Here is a 15,128-nt window from a genome sequence, read left to right on the forward strand (position 1 = left end):
TGCACAGAGAATTCACACTTGTTAAAATCAAATGTGTTTTTATCAACCACCAGGTGTGTACTCTGTCCTTACATGCAAAATGTATTACAATAAATACGTAGAATAGTGTAATTTTTAAATGGTCCATTGGCAGAGGAGATCACTGGCACAATGATAGTATTGACTACCAGTATATCTGTAAACACTGTCTGAGGTAGGAACCCAGGTGCAGACAAAGAACAGTGATGTCAAACTAGGGATTCATAGGAAAGTATTGATTTACAGAGCAGTCAAGTGAAGCACGGTTCAAGAGTAAACCCAGTAAATTCAAAGGTACAAGTCTAACTTAAAAAGCAGTAATCCAGGCAATGTAAAAAACAAAAGCATAAAATGCTGGAACTCACGTTCCAGTATGAGTCTCAGAGTACAGCTTCATCTGGTGTTTATTGCCGGCAAATGTGGACACGACAAACCATTTAAGTGGTTATTATATATAAACATGTTGGTTATTCCCACTTTAATTAGGATTTCTACCATGATTTCTTATAGTAGCTTTGGCATAATTGCTGTCATGTATCTTTCCAGTGTGCAGAAATGAACAAGTTCTACACTCTCATTGCCGGGGATACTATGGGGTGTCATGCAGACATTAACGGAAATCTCACCTCAAGAGGCCTGATTGAAGTGATGTCACCAGCAGACTGTGATGTCATCATGGCTTACTGTCCAGTTGTCTCTCGACTAGGGACTGATCCTAAGGCAGCTATGGAAAACATTCCAGGTAATTGTTCTGATATAACATATCAGAAGTGGATTAAACATATCTGAGGCCCATTGACATGTTACTAAAGCAACAACACAGGTAATTACTGTTTTATTGCTTTTCAAGACTGTTAGTCACATGTTGAGTGCTGTAGTTGGACCGTGTCTGACATGGGTCTGATCCACATAAGACACCTGCCTTGTACCCTGGACTGAACAGGTTGGCCGTTTCAAGTTTTTTTTTGTCTCTCTGCATCACTCTCTCCCAGCTGGTAAACCAGTCATCCTGGTGGTGCTGCATCACACCTTTGACCTAGACTACACTGTACCAGACAGCAGAAGACATGTGACCAGAAGTGAAGTCATCCTCACTGTAAACTGTCTGTTCCATGACTCCAAAGGAGGACTCCTGAAGTGTTCTCACAATGACAACGCTGTTTGTGAGATTCTGAACTTCATCACTAAGGTTTGATTTACATTTTTACTTCAAGTTTGAAGGCAGTTCTATAACCTAAAGTGACTTGAGTTAATTTGAAAGGCAATGCTTGGTTTTCTGTCTTTATAGTCCCAGTCTCTAGCTCCAGGCTCAAACACAGACCAGCCTCTAGCTCCAGGCCCTAACCCTTCCACCGCTACCTCATCCCCGGATCCATCTTCAGCTCCAGTCCCAGCTTCAACCAATAACCAACACCCACCTGCCTTAGTTAAGGTTTGATATCAATTTTACACCATTTTGAAGTAATTTCCGCTGTGTCATTTCCTGAATAATGCTGCAAGAGTGGTGAGAGAAAATATTTAGCTTTCTGTCTTAATAGCTCAAACATTTTGCTCTCACAGATTTATAATGTGTTTAGCTGTGTGTGTACTGTGTATATTATTATTAATATTATTATTATTTATTTTTTCTGGACACAACAAAAAACGGTCCATAGTACAATATAAAACATTGCAAAAGACATACAAATACTAGATAAAACACATACAATAAGAAATGACTACAACAGCCAGTTCCACAATACACAAACAGAATGTTCAGATATAAGCATATAGCCTAAAACGCCAATGGTTCCACATGTATAGGAACAAATAGAAACAATATGACACTACACAAGAGGATGATACACACTGCAACACTATTACTGAATCATCATCCACAAGTTTAAAACACAGCTAACACTAACAATGAACAGTTGACTGCAACCAAAACAAGAAAACAAGTTGACTCGAATGAACCGCACAAACACAGAATCCATTGTAATCAATTGTTACAAACGTTTACAAGTCAGGTCCATGAACTCAATCAAATTGTTTTTAAATCCTGGTCTCTAGTATGCACAGAGAATTCACACTTGTTAAAATCTAATGTGTTTTTATCAACCACCAGGTGTGTACTCTGTCCTTACATGCAAAATGTATTACAATAAATACGTAGAATAGTGTAATTTTTAAATGGTCCATTGGCAGAGGAGATCACTGGCACAATGATAGTATTGACTACCAGTATATCTGTAAACACTGTCTGAGGTAGGAACCCAGGTGCAGACAAAGAACAGTGATGTCAAACTAGGGATTCATAGGAAAGTATTGATTTACAGAGCAGTCAAGTGAAGCACGGTTCAAGAGTAAACCCAGTAAATTCAAAGGTACAAGTCTAACTTAAAAAGCAGTAATCCAGGCAATGTAAAAAACAAAAGCATAAAATGCTGGAACTCACGTTCCAGTATGAGTCTCAGAGTACAGCTTCATCTGGTGTCTATTGCCGGCAAATGTGGACACGACAAACCATTTAAGTGGTTATTATATATAAACATGTTGGTTATTCCCACTTTAATTAGGATTTCTACCATGATTTCTTATAGTAGCTTTGGCATAATTGCTGTCATGTATCTTTCCAGTGTGCAGAAATGAACAAGTTCTACACTCTCATTGCCGGGGATACTATGGGGTGTCATGCAGACATTAACAGAAATCTCACCTCAAGAGGCCTGATTGAAGTGATGTCACCAGCAGACTGTGATGTCATCATGGCTTACTGTCCAGTTGTCTCTCGACTAGGGACTGATCTTAAGGCAGCTATGGAAAACATTCCAGGTAATTGTTCTGATATAACATATCTGAAGTGGATTAAACATATCTGAGGCCCATTGACATGTTACTAAAGCAACAACACAGGTAATTACTGTTTTATTGCTTTTCAAGACTGTTAGTCACAAGTTGAGTGCTGTAGTTGGACCGTGTCTGACATGGGTCTGATCCACATAAGACACCTGCCTTGTACCCTGGACTGAACAGGTTGGCCGTTTCAAGTTTTTTTTTGTCTCTCTGCATCACTCTCTCCCAGCTGGTAAACCAGTCATCCTGGTGGTGCTGCATCACACCTTTGACCTAGACTACACTGTACCAGACAGCAGAAGACATGTGACCAGAAGTGAAGTCATCCTCACTGTAAACTGTCTGTTCCATGACTCCAAAGGAGGACTCCTGAAGTGTTCTCACAATGACAACGCTGTTTGTGAGATTCTGAACTTCATCACTAAGGTTTGATTTACATTTTTACTTCAAGTTTGAAGGCAGTTCTATAACCTAAAGTGACTTGAGTTAATTTGAAAGGCAATGCTTGGTTTTCTGTCTTTATAGTCCCAGTCTCTAGCTCCAGGCTCAAACACAGACCAGCCTCTAGCTCCAGGCCCTAACCCTTCCACCGCTACCTCATCCCCGGATCCATCTTCAGCTCCAGTCCCAGCTTCAACCAATAACCAACACCCACCTGCCTTAGTTAAGGTTTGATATCAATTTTACACCATTTTGAAGTAATTTCCGCTGTGTCATTTCCTGAATAATGCTGCAAGAGTGGTGAGAGAAAATATTTAGCTTTCTGTCTTAATAGCTCAAACATTTTGCTCTCACAGATTTATAATGTGTTTAGCTGTGTGTGTACTGTGTATATTATTATTAATATTATTATTATTTATTTTTTCTGGACACAACAAAAAACGGTCCATAGTACAATATAAAACATTGCAAAAGACATACAAATACTAGATAAAACACATACAATAAGAAATGACTACAACAGCCAGTTCCACAATACACAAACAGAATGTTCAGATATAAGCATATAGCCTAAAACGCCAATGGTTCCACATATATAGGAACAAATAGAAACAATATGACACTACACAAGAGGATGATACACACTGCAACACTATTACTGAATCATCATCCACAAGTTTAAAACACAGCTAACACTAACAATGAACAGTTGACTGCAACCAAAACAAGAAAACAAGTTGACTCGAATGAACCGCACAAACACAGAATCCATTGTAATCAATTGTTACAAACGTTTACAAGTCAGGTCCATGAACTCAATCAAATTTTTTTCATCCTGGTCTCTAGTATGCACAGAGAATTCACACTTGTTAAAATCAAATGTGTTTTTATCAACCACCAGGTGTGTACTCTGTCCTTACATGCAAAATGTATTACAATAAATACGTAGAATAGTGTAATTTTTAAATGGTCCATTGGCAGAGGAGATCACTGGCACAATGATAGTATTGACTACCAGTATATCTGTAAACACTGTCTGAGGTAGGAACCCAGGTGCAGACAAAGAACAGTGATGTCAAACTAGGGATTCATAGGAAAGTATTGATTTACAGAGCAGTCAAGTGAAGCACGGTTCAAGAGTAAACCCAGTAAATTCAAAGGTACAAGTCTAACTTAAAAAGCAGTAATCCAGGCAATGTAAAAAACAAAAGCATAAAATGCTGGAACTCACGTTCCAGTATGAGTCTCAGAGTACAGCTTCATCTGGTGTCTATTGCCGGCAAATGTGGACACGACAAACCATTTAAGTGGTTATTATATATAAACATGTTGGTTATTCCCACTTTAATTAGGATTTCTACCATGATTTCTTATAGTAGCTTTGGCATAATTGCTGTCATGTATCTTTCCAGTGTGCAGAAATGAACAAGTTCTACACTCTCATTGCCGGGGATACTATGGGGTGTCATGCAGACATTAACAGAAATCTCACCTCAAGAGGCCTGATTGAAGTGATGTCACCAGCAGACTGTGATGTCATCATGGCTTACTGTCCAGTTGTCTCTCGACTAGGGACTGATCTTAAGGCAGCTATGGAAAACATTCCAGGTAATTGTTCTGATATAACATATCTGAAGTGGATTAAACATATCTGAGGCCCATTGACATGTTACTAAAGCAACAACACAGGTAATTACTGTTTTATTGCTTTTCAAGACTGTTAGTCACATGTTGAGTGCTGTAGTTGGACCGTGTCTGACATGGGTCTGATCCACATAAGACACCTGCCTTGTACCCTGGACTGAACAGGTTGGCCGTTTCAAGTTTTTTTTTGTCTCTCTGCATCACTCTCTCCCAGCTGGTAAACCAGTCATCCTGGTGGTGCTGCATCACACCTTTGACCTAGACTACACTGTACCAGACAGCAGAAGACATGTGACCAGAAGTGAAGTCATCCTCACTGTAAACTGTCTGTTCCATGACTCCAAAGGAGGACTCCTGAAGTGTTCTCACAATGACAAAGCTGTTTGTGAGATTCTGAACTTCATCACTAAGGTTTGGTTTACATTTTTACTTCAAGTTTGAAGGCAGTTCTATAACCTAAAGAGACTTGAGTTAATTTGAAAGGTCTCTAGCTCCAGGCTCAAACACAGACCAGTCTCCACCTCCTGTTAAAATCAAAAGTGTTTTTATCAACTACTAGGTGTGTACTCTGTCCATACATGCAAAATACATTACAACCAATTTAACAAAATGAGAGTTTGTTTGCAGGGCCAAGACAAGATATTTCATGTTGCTTTTATTTTCTGACAAGTATGTTGTCTATGAAATACATTTACTGATGACAAGAACAAGCCACTGTTATAGACACATGAACTATGAACTTTTCACTTTTCACAATTTTCATCCAGTAATGGTGTGTGTCTATAGACCATCATCTCTCAGTTATATAATTGCACTGATAGTTTTTTGCTACAATAGCCCATGAGTTTAACTGCAATTTATGGTTATAACATGTCATATTTTGTGTTTGGTTTTCCTTGGGCTGTTCCTGCTATGGGTAGACCTCATGCAGCTGGTGTCCCTGTCTGCGTTCCTGCTGGTTTTCCTTTCTGCAATGCTGCTGGTTTTCCTGTCTGCGTTGCTGCTGTACTGGTTGTCGTCCGACCTCCATACCAACCTCAAGTGTCAGACTGATACCAGATGAGAAATCCAGATTGGTCAATACAGAAGATCATTAGACTATAATAAACTTTAGAAACAGTTATTGTATTGAACATACACCATTAGTTAAAATTATTGTGTCAAGATCTGCAATTATGCTTTTTGGTGCACATTTTATATTGACAATAACTAAAAGTAAAATATGTCCTGGTAACCTAATGTTAGCTACAGTTTTATGGAAATTAAAAAATGCGAGTTGGTGTCGATGAACATTACATATGATTTATTCTACTAAATAATTGTTGTTTAACTATAATCTAAAAGTGAATGTATACTTCTGTGTCAAAGAGTCTTGATAGATATGTATTTGTGCATTGATTACTTGATCAGTATGAATTCAATCTCGGGCTGCATGATGTAGCTAAGTTGGTCCACCTTGTCCTGTTCTTCATCTGGTTCTCAACTTCAACTGCTCTGGGCCTAATGGCTCTTTAGAGGAGCGTCCCTTAAGTGTGGAATTAATTAATTCAAAATATGAGGTGATGTTGCGTAACATGTGACACGAAAAGGGAAAGAAAGGGAAAGTGAAACGACACTGAAACGTTTAAATGTAGGCTAGTATAACCAGGCTGTTCCCAAATAATTCCGATTCCTGTGGCAGCAGAAGTCTATGGGCTATCATTGGAACCGGGATCAGAGGTAGGCCTATAAACTAAAGGCCTCCATTATCACATTGTCCTTTTAAAATCTAGGCTACAGCGAATAACAGATCTGGCACGGCGCTCGAATTAGCTATAGCCTATCATTGCCGAGAGTATGAACACACTTTGACTTGCCATTAGTTTTTGTTGGTGAGAAATGAAATAAATAAGTATAGGTTAGCTTGTTGTTGGGGTTTTGTGTTTGCTCCCAGGATTTTTGTTAGAACCCAAGTGGAGTTTTCCGTTTCTTACATGTAGGTGAATGGGTGGTTGTTGTTGGTGGTGGTGGTGCTGAAACAACACAGTATACGTTTCTAGAACGTGTACAATTAACATCACACTCCCGACACCGCATATTACAGGTACAACAAATAATGTTACCAATGCCATTATAATTAAACACATATTATAATATGTGTCTACTAACATTATATTAATAAAATCCGACCACTGTCGAAAACGAAACTTAACATTCCACGGCGCAGTATAGACACAATGCTCCGACCGAAACTTAGGACAATTAAATAAGGTTAAACAATGAGAGGACTAAGAACAACAACCAAACAATTTACTTTTATCATGAACGCACCATTTTGCTTAAAGATTGCTCACTGCGCCGGACACCCTGCCAGTAAACACGCACATATTTAACCAACATTTTGCAGGTGCCCTAAAGGCAAATGTAAAATAGATAACATTTGCGCATTTTATTATAGAAAATAATGTCTATTTGTTGAGTTGTTGAGCAGTTTTCTGTTTCAAGTGTAGTCTGTAAAAACAATATAACATATGCCGCTATCATCGGCGACATCTTTCTCATGTCTTGACTTGTAGGTCTAGCCGATATTTTTGGTTTATCATCTAGTTACATTTACATTTAGTCAAGAGCAGACTCTCTTATCTAGACAGGATAAGTAGTACAAGTACAAGTACAGGGACATTCCCCCGAGGCAAGTGAGGTAAGGTGCCTTGCGTCATTTTGCACGGAAGGGAATCAAACCGGCAACCTTCCGATTGCGCCCAATTACCTAACCGCTCAGCCATCTGACGGTCAGGTGGTTAGTTAGCTCTTCTGATAAAAAAGCATTCATAAAGCCTCCCCTCATGCGATTTTGTTGTTGTTGTTCCAATTCCAATCGATACTACAGGCTATTACTATGTGTGTTGAATAATAAACATAGCCTAAAGCTTCAACAATCTGTCTTTATTATTATAAACTATAATTTGTCATAATCATTGTTCATGATAATCTAACATGCAATTTAACAAAAGAAAATCGTCACAGATGAATTAAGAGGTAGAGTAACCCTTTTTTGTGTCACATAAATACTGTGTTTTCCCCCGGGTTTGCTTAACTTCTCACAACGATATTAAACTGTCTTTTTAGGGTCAAAGATGAACACATTCTTCACTGTTGTGACAGGGAATACCCTGGAGTCTCATGTTGAGATTAACAGACGCCTCACCTCTAAAGGCCTGACTAAAGGGAGGTCAGCAGCAGAGTGTGATGTCATCATTGCCTATTGTCCAATCAACTCTCGACTAGGGACAGACGTTGAGGCAGCAATGAAAGATATTCCAGGTAATTGTAAATGAACTGCTCAATATTTTTTCTCTAAAACTCCCAAATTGCCTTGACACTTTCAAAACATGCCCCCCCCCCCCCCCCCCCTTTCTCAGCTGGTAAACCAGTCATCCTGGTGGTGCTGCATCACACCTTCAACCCAGACTACACTGTACCTGACTGCAGCAGACATGTGACCAGTCAAGTCATTCACATTGTGGACGTTCTGTTCCACAACACTAAAGGAGGACTCCTGAAGTGTTCTCACAATGGCAAAGCTTTTCGTGATATTCGGAACTTCATCACTAAGGTTTGGTATACATTTTTATTTCAAGTTTGAAGGCAGTTCTATAACCTAAAGTGATTTTGAAAAGCAATGTTTGGTTTTCTGTCTTTATAGTACCGGGCTCCAGCTCCAGGCTCAAACACAGACCAGTCTCTAGCCCCAAGCTCAAACACAGACCAGTCTCTAGCACCAGGCTCAAACACAGACCAGTCTCTAGTTCCAGGCACAAACACGGACCAGTCTTTAGCTCCCGGCTTAAACACAGATGTTTCTCCAGCTTCCACTGCTACCTCAACCCCGGACCCATCTCCAGCTCCAGTCCCAGCTTCAACCAAGAACCAACACCCACCTGCCTTAGTTAAGGTTTGATATCAATTTTACACCATTTTGAAGTAATATCCGCTGTGTAATTTCCTGAATAAGGCTGCAAGAGGTGTGAGAGAAAATATTAAACTTTCTGTCTTAATAGCTCAAACATTTTGCTCTCACAGACGTATAATGTTTAGTAGTTTGTGTCTACTGTGTATAGGCACAAACAGAAACAATATAACACTAAAGGACTATAAACACTACAACAATAATAGTGAATCATCATCCACAAGTTTAAAACACAACTAACACTAACAAAGAACAGCTGACTGCAACAAAAGTTCACAGAACCAAATTGACTTGAACGAACAGCACAAACAGTCTCCATTGTAATCAATTGACCGTTCCCGAAACTCCTCCCTAGAACGGCCCTCGTCCAATCGTCTCGTCCAAAGAGAAGAAGGTCCGTCAAGTTTTGACTCAGAAGCAACATGGTTAAACGGTGTGCCAATGGGACGTGTGGATCTGACACTAGATATCCCAAAAGTTTAGAGAGAGGTGTGGTATTTTTTCAATTTACAAAGCCGAAGACTCAAGAGGGTGCCAGTGCGCGTTCACGCGTAGGGGAGTGGGATTCTGCGGGGAGTGAGAATTCGGTCCAACACGGGCGGTGGATAAAACAGTGTGGAAGACCCCACTCCCAACTTAATTTAGAGAACATCACCAAACATATAGCATATTTCTGCTCCAAGGTAGCTATATAGCGTTAAGCTGCTAGCGAACGATATCTAAGATGTTAGTTGAGAGAACATCCCCAAACAATTATGGTTTATGTAAACTAGTAGTATTACCACTACTAGTGCATAACTAGTGACTCCAACAAATGTGTTAATGTTAAAATCAAAATGGTAATGTTAACGTCTGTAAAATTGCAAGCTGAGCTAGCTAGCCAACGAACGCCAGCAAGTTGCTAAGAGCTTAACATACTGTATCAATGTTGAACAAAACGTCAAGCCATTAAAACAAGCCATTATAAACTTATTTTATTTTAATCTTCGTAGAATGTTGTGTGTGGGCGACCTATTCTTGAGTATCCCAACCCTGTGCTTGCTGTTCAAGTGCCTGGCCAGGCAAGGCTACTTGAGACCTGTATGCTTTGCTTTGGCTTCGATTTTTGTTGTTTCCCCTTCGTTCTTAACTTTAATATTTTGAATATATCCTTCCACTGCATATTGCAGTCCCTTCTGCCTGGATCTGGAAGATATCGCACAGGTATTAACTCAAAAAATCCTCACTCACACTGACAGCTGTAGCGCTTATCCCCGTACTCCCGTACTCGCCATGGCTTTTGGGTTGACAGTTCCGGGAATTATGTCGGACGTAGCAACAGTAACTAAGGGGGCGTGGCCCTGGGGAACGGTAAATTCAGAGCCATAGAAATCACATCTTTTTCTATGGCTCTGCGTAAATTGTGTCGGACGTAGCAACAAAAACTAAGGGGGCGTGGCCTGGGGAACGGCCAATTGTTACAAGCTTTTACAAGTCGAGTCCATGAAGTCAATCGAACAAATGTACTCCTGTTCTCTAGTATGCACAGAGAACATACTTGTTAAAATGGAATGTCTTTTTATCAACTACCAGGTGTCTATTCCGTCCATACATTCAAAACACATTACAACCAATTTAACAATATATTTCATGCTGCTTTTATTTCTATGACATGTATGTTGTTTATGAAATGCATTTTTTGATGACAAGAACCAGTCACTGCTATAGACACTAAACAATGAACATTTCACTCGAAATTTCATCCAGTAATTTTGTGTGTCTATAGACCATCAACTCTCAGTTTAATGATTGCACAGATAGTTTTTTGCAATAATAGCCCATGAGTCAACTGCAATTTATGGTTGTAACGTGATATTTTGTGTTTGGTTTTCCTTGGGCTGTTCCTGCTATGGGTAGACCTCATGCAGCTGGTGTCCCTGTCTGTGTTGCTGCTGTCCTGGTTGTTGGTGGACCTCCATACCAACCTCAAGAGTCAGTCCGAGTCCAGATGAGACCTCCTGCTTGGTCAATAGACAAGATAATTAGAATTGAATAGACTATAAATAGTTATTGCATTGAACATACACCATTAGTTAAAAGTGATGTGTCAAGATCTGTAATTACGGTTTTTGGTGCTTATTTTATATTGACAATAACTAAAAGTAAAAGTTGTCCTGGTAACCTAATGTTAGCTACAGTTTTATGGAAATTAACACGTGAGCTGGTGTCAGTGAACATTATGTATGATTTATTGTACTAATTAGTTGTTGTTTATATGCATGTTTTGTTTTGGATTAGTGTGAAGTAAATCTTTGTCATAGATGTTTTACCTTGTTCTTCTTCATAAAGTCGTCCTATACTGCACTAAATCAAACATAAACCCTCAAGTAAACAAAGAAAAACGCGTAACATATTTCCATTAACCTTGGGAAGAGCAATTTTGTGAGGGATCCCCTTCTCCAGATTCATAGCAAAAAAAGTGCCTTCTGACACCTGTTCCTCTGCATGCCTGAAGTAAGGACTCCGCCCAGACAAAGACCTGCCCAGGTTTCAAAAGGGAAAGCTCAGTTAGATTCAGACAGAAGTTCAGACTCAACGGACCAGGCTTGCTTTAAAGAAGGTAAGCACACCTTACACTGCAACATCCATGCTTCCTAGCCTTGATGGCACGGTGTCAGGGGCGGTTTTAGGCACGGGCAGACCGGGCAGCCGCCTGGGGCGGAATTTTTTCATGTAATTTCATTTTCCCTTGTTTGTTGGTGCTCGTTCCGTGTGGTGTCGGGGGGGCGGCCGACGGGGTAGGGGGCGGCACAAGATTTCTTCCTTGGGGGGGGGGAACTCGACCGGGGCGCAAAATGTGCCAGGACCGCCACTGCACGGTGTGCAGATGAATGAATGGTCTAGCGATGGTTGATCCAATATTGTACAAATCGAATATATTACAGAGTATTGGACAGCTTCATCACAATTCAACCAGGTGATTCTGATGTTCTATAAACATTACATTTATGTAGTTTGATATAAAGAGGGAGTAAAAGTACAAAATTAGTTTTATTACTGTAAGTAGATAGAAATGTGGAAGTCGATATTATCGATATTATTGTTATATTATACATTATATAAAGACACTTGTTTTTATAATAAACATCAATACTGAAAACCCTGAACACTGAGCTATCACATCTAACCTCCATTCCTTGGTAGTGTAATCATATCCTGTAATCATATCCTGTATCTCTCCAGGGTCAAGGATGAAGACATTCTTCACCGTTCCAACGGGGGAAACTCTGGAGTCTCATGTGGAGATGAACAGACGTCTCACCTCAAGAGGCCTGACTGAAGTGATGTCAGTAGCAGAGTGTGATGTCATCATGGCTTACTGTCCAGACATGTCTCGACTAGGGACTGATGTTGAGGCAGCAATGAAAAAGATTCCAGGTAATTGTTCTAATATGTTAACTACTGACTGTTCTATTGGGTCACCTTGAAATTTTGAAATGATTTACAAGAAATATACTATGTGTCCTTCAAATTGCACACAATCCCCCTCTCTCTGCATCTCTGTCAGCTGGTAAACCAGTCATTCTGGTGGTGCTGCATCACACCTTCAAACAAGACTACACTGTACCAGACAGCAGCAAATATGTGACCAGAAGTGATATTATTCTCAAAGTTGACTGTCTGTTCCACGACAACAAAGGAGGACTCCTGAAGTGTCCTTTAAATGAAAAAGCTGTTGCTGCGATTCTCAAGAAGCTCAATGTGTGTTCAGAGGTATGGTATCATTCTCACACCATACTACTAATGTGTAACTTAATGGATGGAGACTAAATAGAGATGGTTCAATAGACAATATTGAATGTATTTTTTATACCTTAATCCCCATCTTTATATCTTTATAGCTTAATCCCCAGGTCCATCCCGTTGAGAAGAAAAACATTCTGTCTCCCTCATCCTCATCAAAAGTCATTGTACTGACACTGGTTGTCTTGGCCATAGCCCTTGGCCCAGCTCTACTTCGTTACCCAACTTCTACAGAAGGTTATAAGGTAATGTAATTTAGATACTTTATTTATCTGCATGGTGATAACACAGAGGAGAGACCACACAAGCATACATTATGTGTAATATGCAGGAAAGAACACTACATAATTCCAGTTTATTTCTGACTGTGTTAACAGCTCCAGACTCAGCTCCAGCTAAGGATCCCTCTTCAGTATCAGCTTCAGCCTTAACCCCAGCCTCTACCCCAGCCTCTATTCCAGCCCATACCCCAGCCCCTACGCCAACTCCAGAGGTATGGCATCATCCTTACACCACTTTATAGGCAGTGATGACATGTAACTATATGAGGTCTAAATAGACATGGTACAAGAGACAATATTTCAATGTATATCTTACTGTGATAGCTTTAACTTCAGGTTCTTCCCTCCTCAAACAGCTTGCCTTTCACAGCTTCATCCTCAGCCCCTGTTGGTTGGTTCTCAACCTTTTTTCAGTGACATACCCCTTGTGAAATATTGTTTTCAGCCAAGTACCCCCTAACCAGCGCAGAGCATTTTTGATTGAAAAAAAGATGTAGGCCCTAATACACAGCGCTATGCCTATATGTGTTCAGGGCATGAACAGGCACAACTCATGGGTGTTTTTTTTTATTTGTTTACTCCTGCAGAAGACAATTAAACAACAAATTGCCATCTTATTTTCTCTCTCTTTGCATCTCAGCTTCCCTCAAGCAATACAAAATGTAGTGTTCATTCAACATTACATCACATATTCAATGCACACTACTAGCCAAGAGCTATTCAAATTTCACCAGAAAACATTTAGCAAATTAATGTTAACATCACGAAAAACTATATCCAGAGGAGATCTATCCACGGAGGTGGTTTACGTATACTTGGGAGTAAATATAGGCCCTGGACTTTGATCCAGACCCGACCACCAGAACCGGCCCCCACATGCCACCACAGCTGCCCTGCCCTGTTAATGCATGCACATTCTGAGTTAGATTTGATGTTAGTTCGGACAATCAATAGTTAATGCGAGCACGCATAGCGCGCAATCCGAAAAATGTTGCCTTTATTTGAGCGCAACATATTTTTTTAGCTTTGTGTAAAATAAACACAGCCGTTTTTCAATTGGTAAAACTTTGTGCGTAGCAACCCACCTTCTGACTTCAGGTTTCAATGACTTTCCGTTATGTTAAATGACCGGACTACTTGCGGAATGGTGAATTAGAAGCACAAAACCCGTTGCCAATGACAGCGGTGATAAACTTTTCGCTGCGATGAATATCAAGAAATTACAGACTTGCGAACGCAGACATTTAACGTACATATTGCCCATACAAATCAACAGAACTTTTTGGAACATTCTGAAGAGCCGTATAACTATTTTTAAAGGATTTTTGAATGGATGCTAATGGTTGCTAATCTTTAAAAATCTCACGTACCCCCTGGCCTGCACCTATACCCCAGGGGTACGCGTACCCCCGGTTGAGAACCACTAGTAGGCCTACATGGCCTTTAAGTCAGCAACAGTACCTGACCAAATCCTTAAAGAAGGTTACATTTAATAGTGACACGTTAAAGAACTGCATGATGGTAACAGTGAGAGGAGAGACCCCACACAAAGCATACATTATAAAGTAGACTGCAGGAAAAGAGTTCCAGATGAATTCTAGTTTGTCTCTATATGTGCTGTGTCTCCAGACCGAGTTCCAGAAACAACTTAAAACTCTGATCCAGGATTTGCTCCAGACTGAACTCCAGACTATACACCAGACTCAGGTCCAAATCCAGACTGAGCTGCAGAATATATGTCAGACTCTACGGCAGACATCTCCAGACCCAGCTCCAGACCCAGCTCCAGACCCAGATCCAGACCCAGATCTAGACACAGCTCAAGAACCAGCTCAAGAACCAGCTCAAGACCCAGCTAAAGACCCATATGTAGACACATCTCAAGGCTCTCTATGGAACATTTTGTTTTTTTGGAAGTGAGACCAAAGGCCTTGTGTCCCTTGATTAGAATGAGAACAGGATGGACTTATTCTTTAATATCCTTAAATAAAGCTGGTCATAGTGTGTGATATGTCATTGAGTTTTAATCTATCTACACAGCAAATGTGTAGGTTAGGTTGGCACTACAATAAAATAAAATGAAATCACATTGTAGCCCTTTTTACAACCAATGTCACATACGTTTTTACATACATCCATATAACTGCAACTAAACCAACCTAACCCTCAAGGAAGAC

At 40.1% G+C, this 15,128-nt stretch overlaps 1 protein-coding gene and 1 long non-coding RNA gene across 2 annotated transcripts; both read left to right on the top strand.

Annotated features, from left to right (window-relative positions):
* The first annotated feature begins 573 nt into the window (after positions 1 to 573).
* Positions 574 to 2,826, top strand: LOC146287016 (uncharacterized). Its single transcript, XR_014758454.1, has 4 exons — positions 574 to 760; positions 1,011 to 1,207; positions 1,307 to 1,450; positions 2,637 to 2,826. It is a non-coding gene; the product is annotated as an uncharacterized LOC146287016 (long non-coding RNA).
* A 489-nt stretch (positions 2,827 to 3,315) lies between these two features.
* LOC146287017 (uncharacterized) lies at positions 3,316 to 14,986 on the top strand. Its single transcript, XM_084700248.1, has 14 exons — positions 3,316 to 3,522; positions 4,707 to 4,902; positions 5,153 to 5,349; positions 5,859 to 6,021; positions 8,047 to 8,241; positions 8,340 to 8,533; positions 8,624 to 8,872; positions 9,243 to 9,312; positions 11,358 to 11,486; positions 12,110 to 12,304; positions 12,435 to 12,640; positions 12,769 to 12,915; positions 13,048 to 13,163; positions 14,581 to 14,986. The coding sequence occupies exons 2-13, from the start codon at positions 4,716 to 4,718 to the stop codon at positions 13,099 to 13,101; spliced, it is 1,986 nt and encodes a 661-aa protein (XP_084556374.1). The 5' UTR covers positions 3,316 to 3,522; positions 4,707 to 4,715; the 3' UTR covers positions 13,102 to 13,163; positions 14,581 to 14,986.
* Positions 14,987 to 15,128: the final 142 nt, after the last annotated feature.

Source organism: Hypomesus nipponensis, chromosome 6, assembly GCF_054491055.1.
Source record: "Hypomesus nipponensis isolate SF chromosome 6, ASM5449105v1, whole genome shotgun sequence".
NCBI lineage: Eukaryota > Metazoa > Chordata > Actinopteri > Osmeriformes > Osmeridae > Hypomesus > Hypomesus nipponensis.

Coding starts and splice junctions, on each gene's coding strand:
- LOC146287017 (XM_084700248.1), top strand. CDS start 4,716: ATGAACAAGTTCTACACTCTCATTGCCGGGGATACTATGGGGTGTCAT. Junction 8,242..8,339: donor AGCAATGAAAGATATTCCAG/GTAATTGTAAAT, acceptor CCCCTTTCTCAG/CTGGTAAACCAGTCATCCTG. Junction 11,487..12,109: donor CCAGGCTTGCTTTAAAGAAG/GTAAGCACACCT, acceptor GTATCTCTCCAG/GGTCAAGGATGAAGACATTC.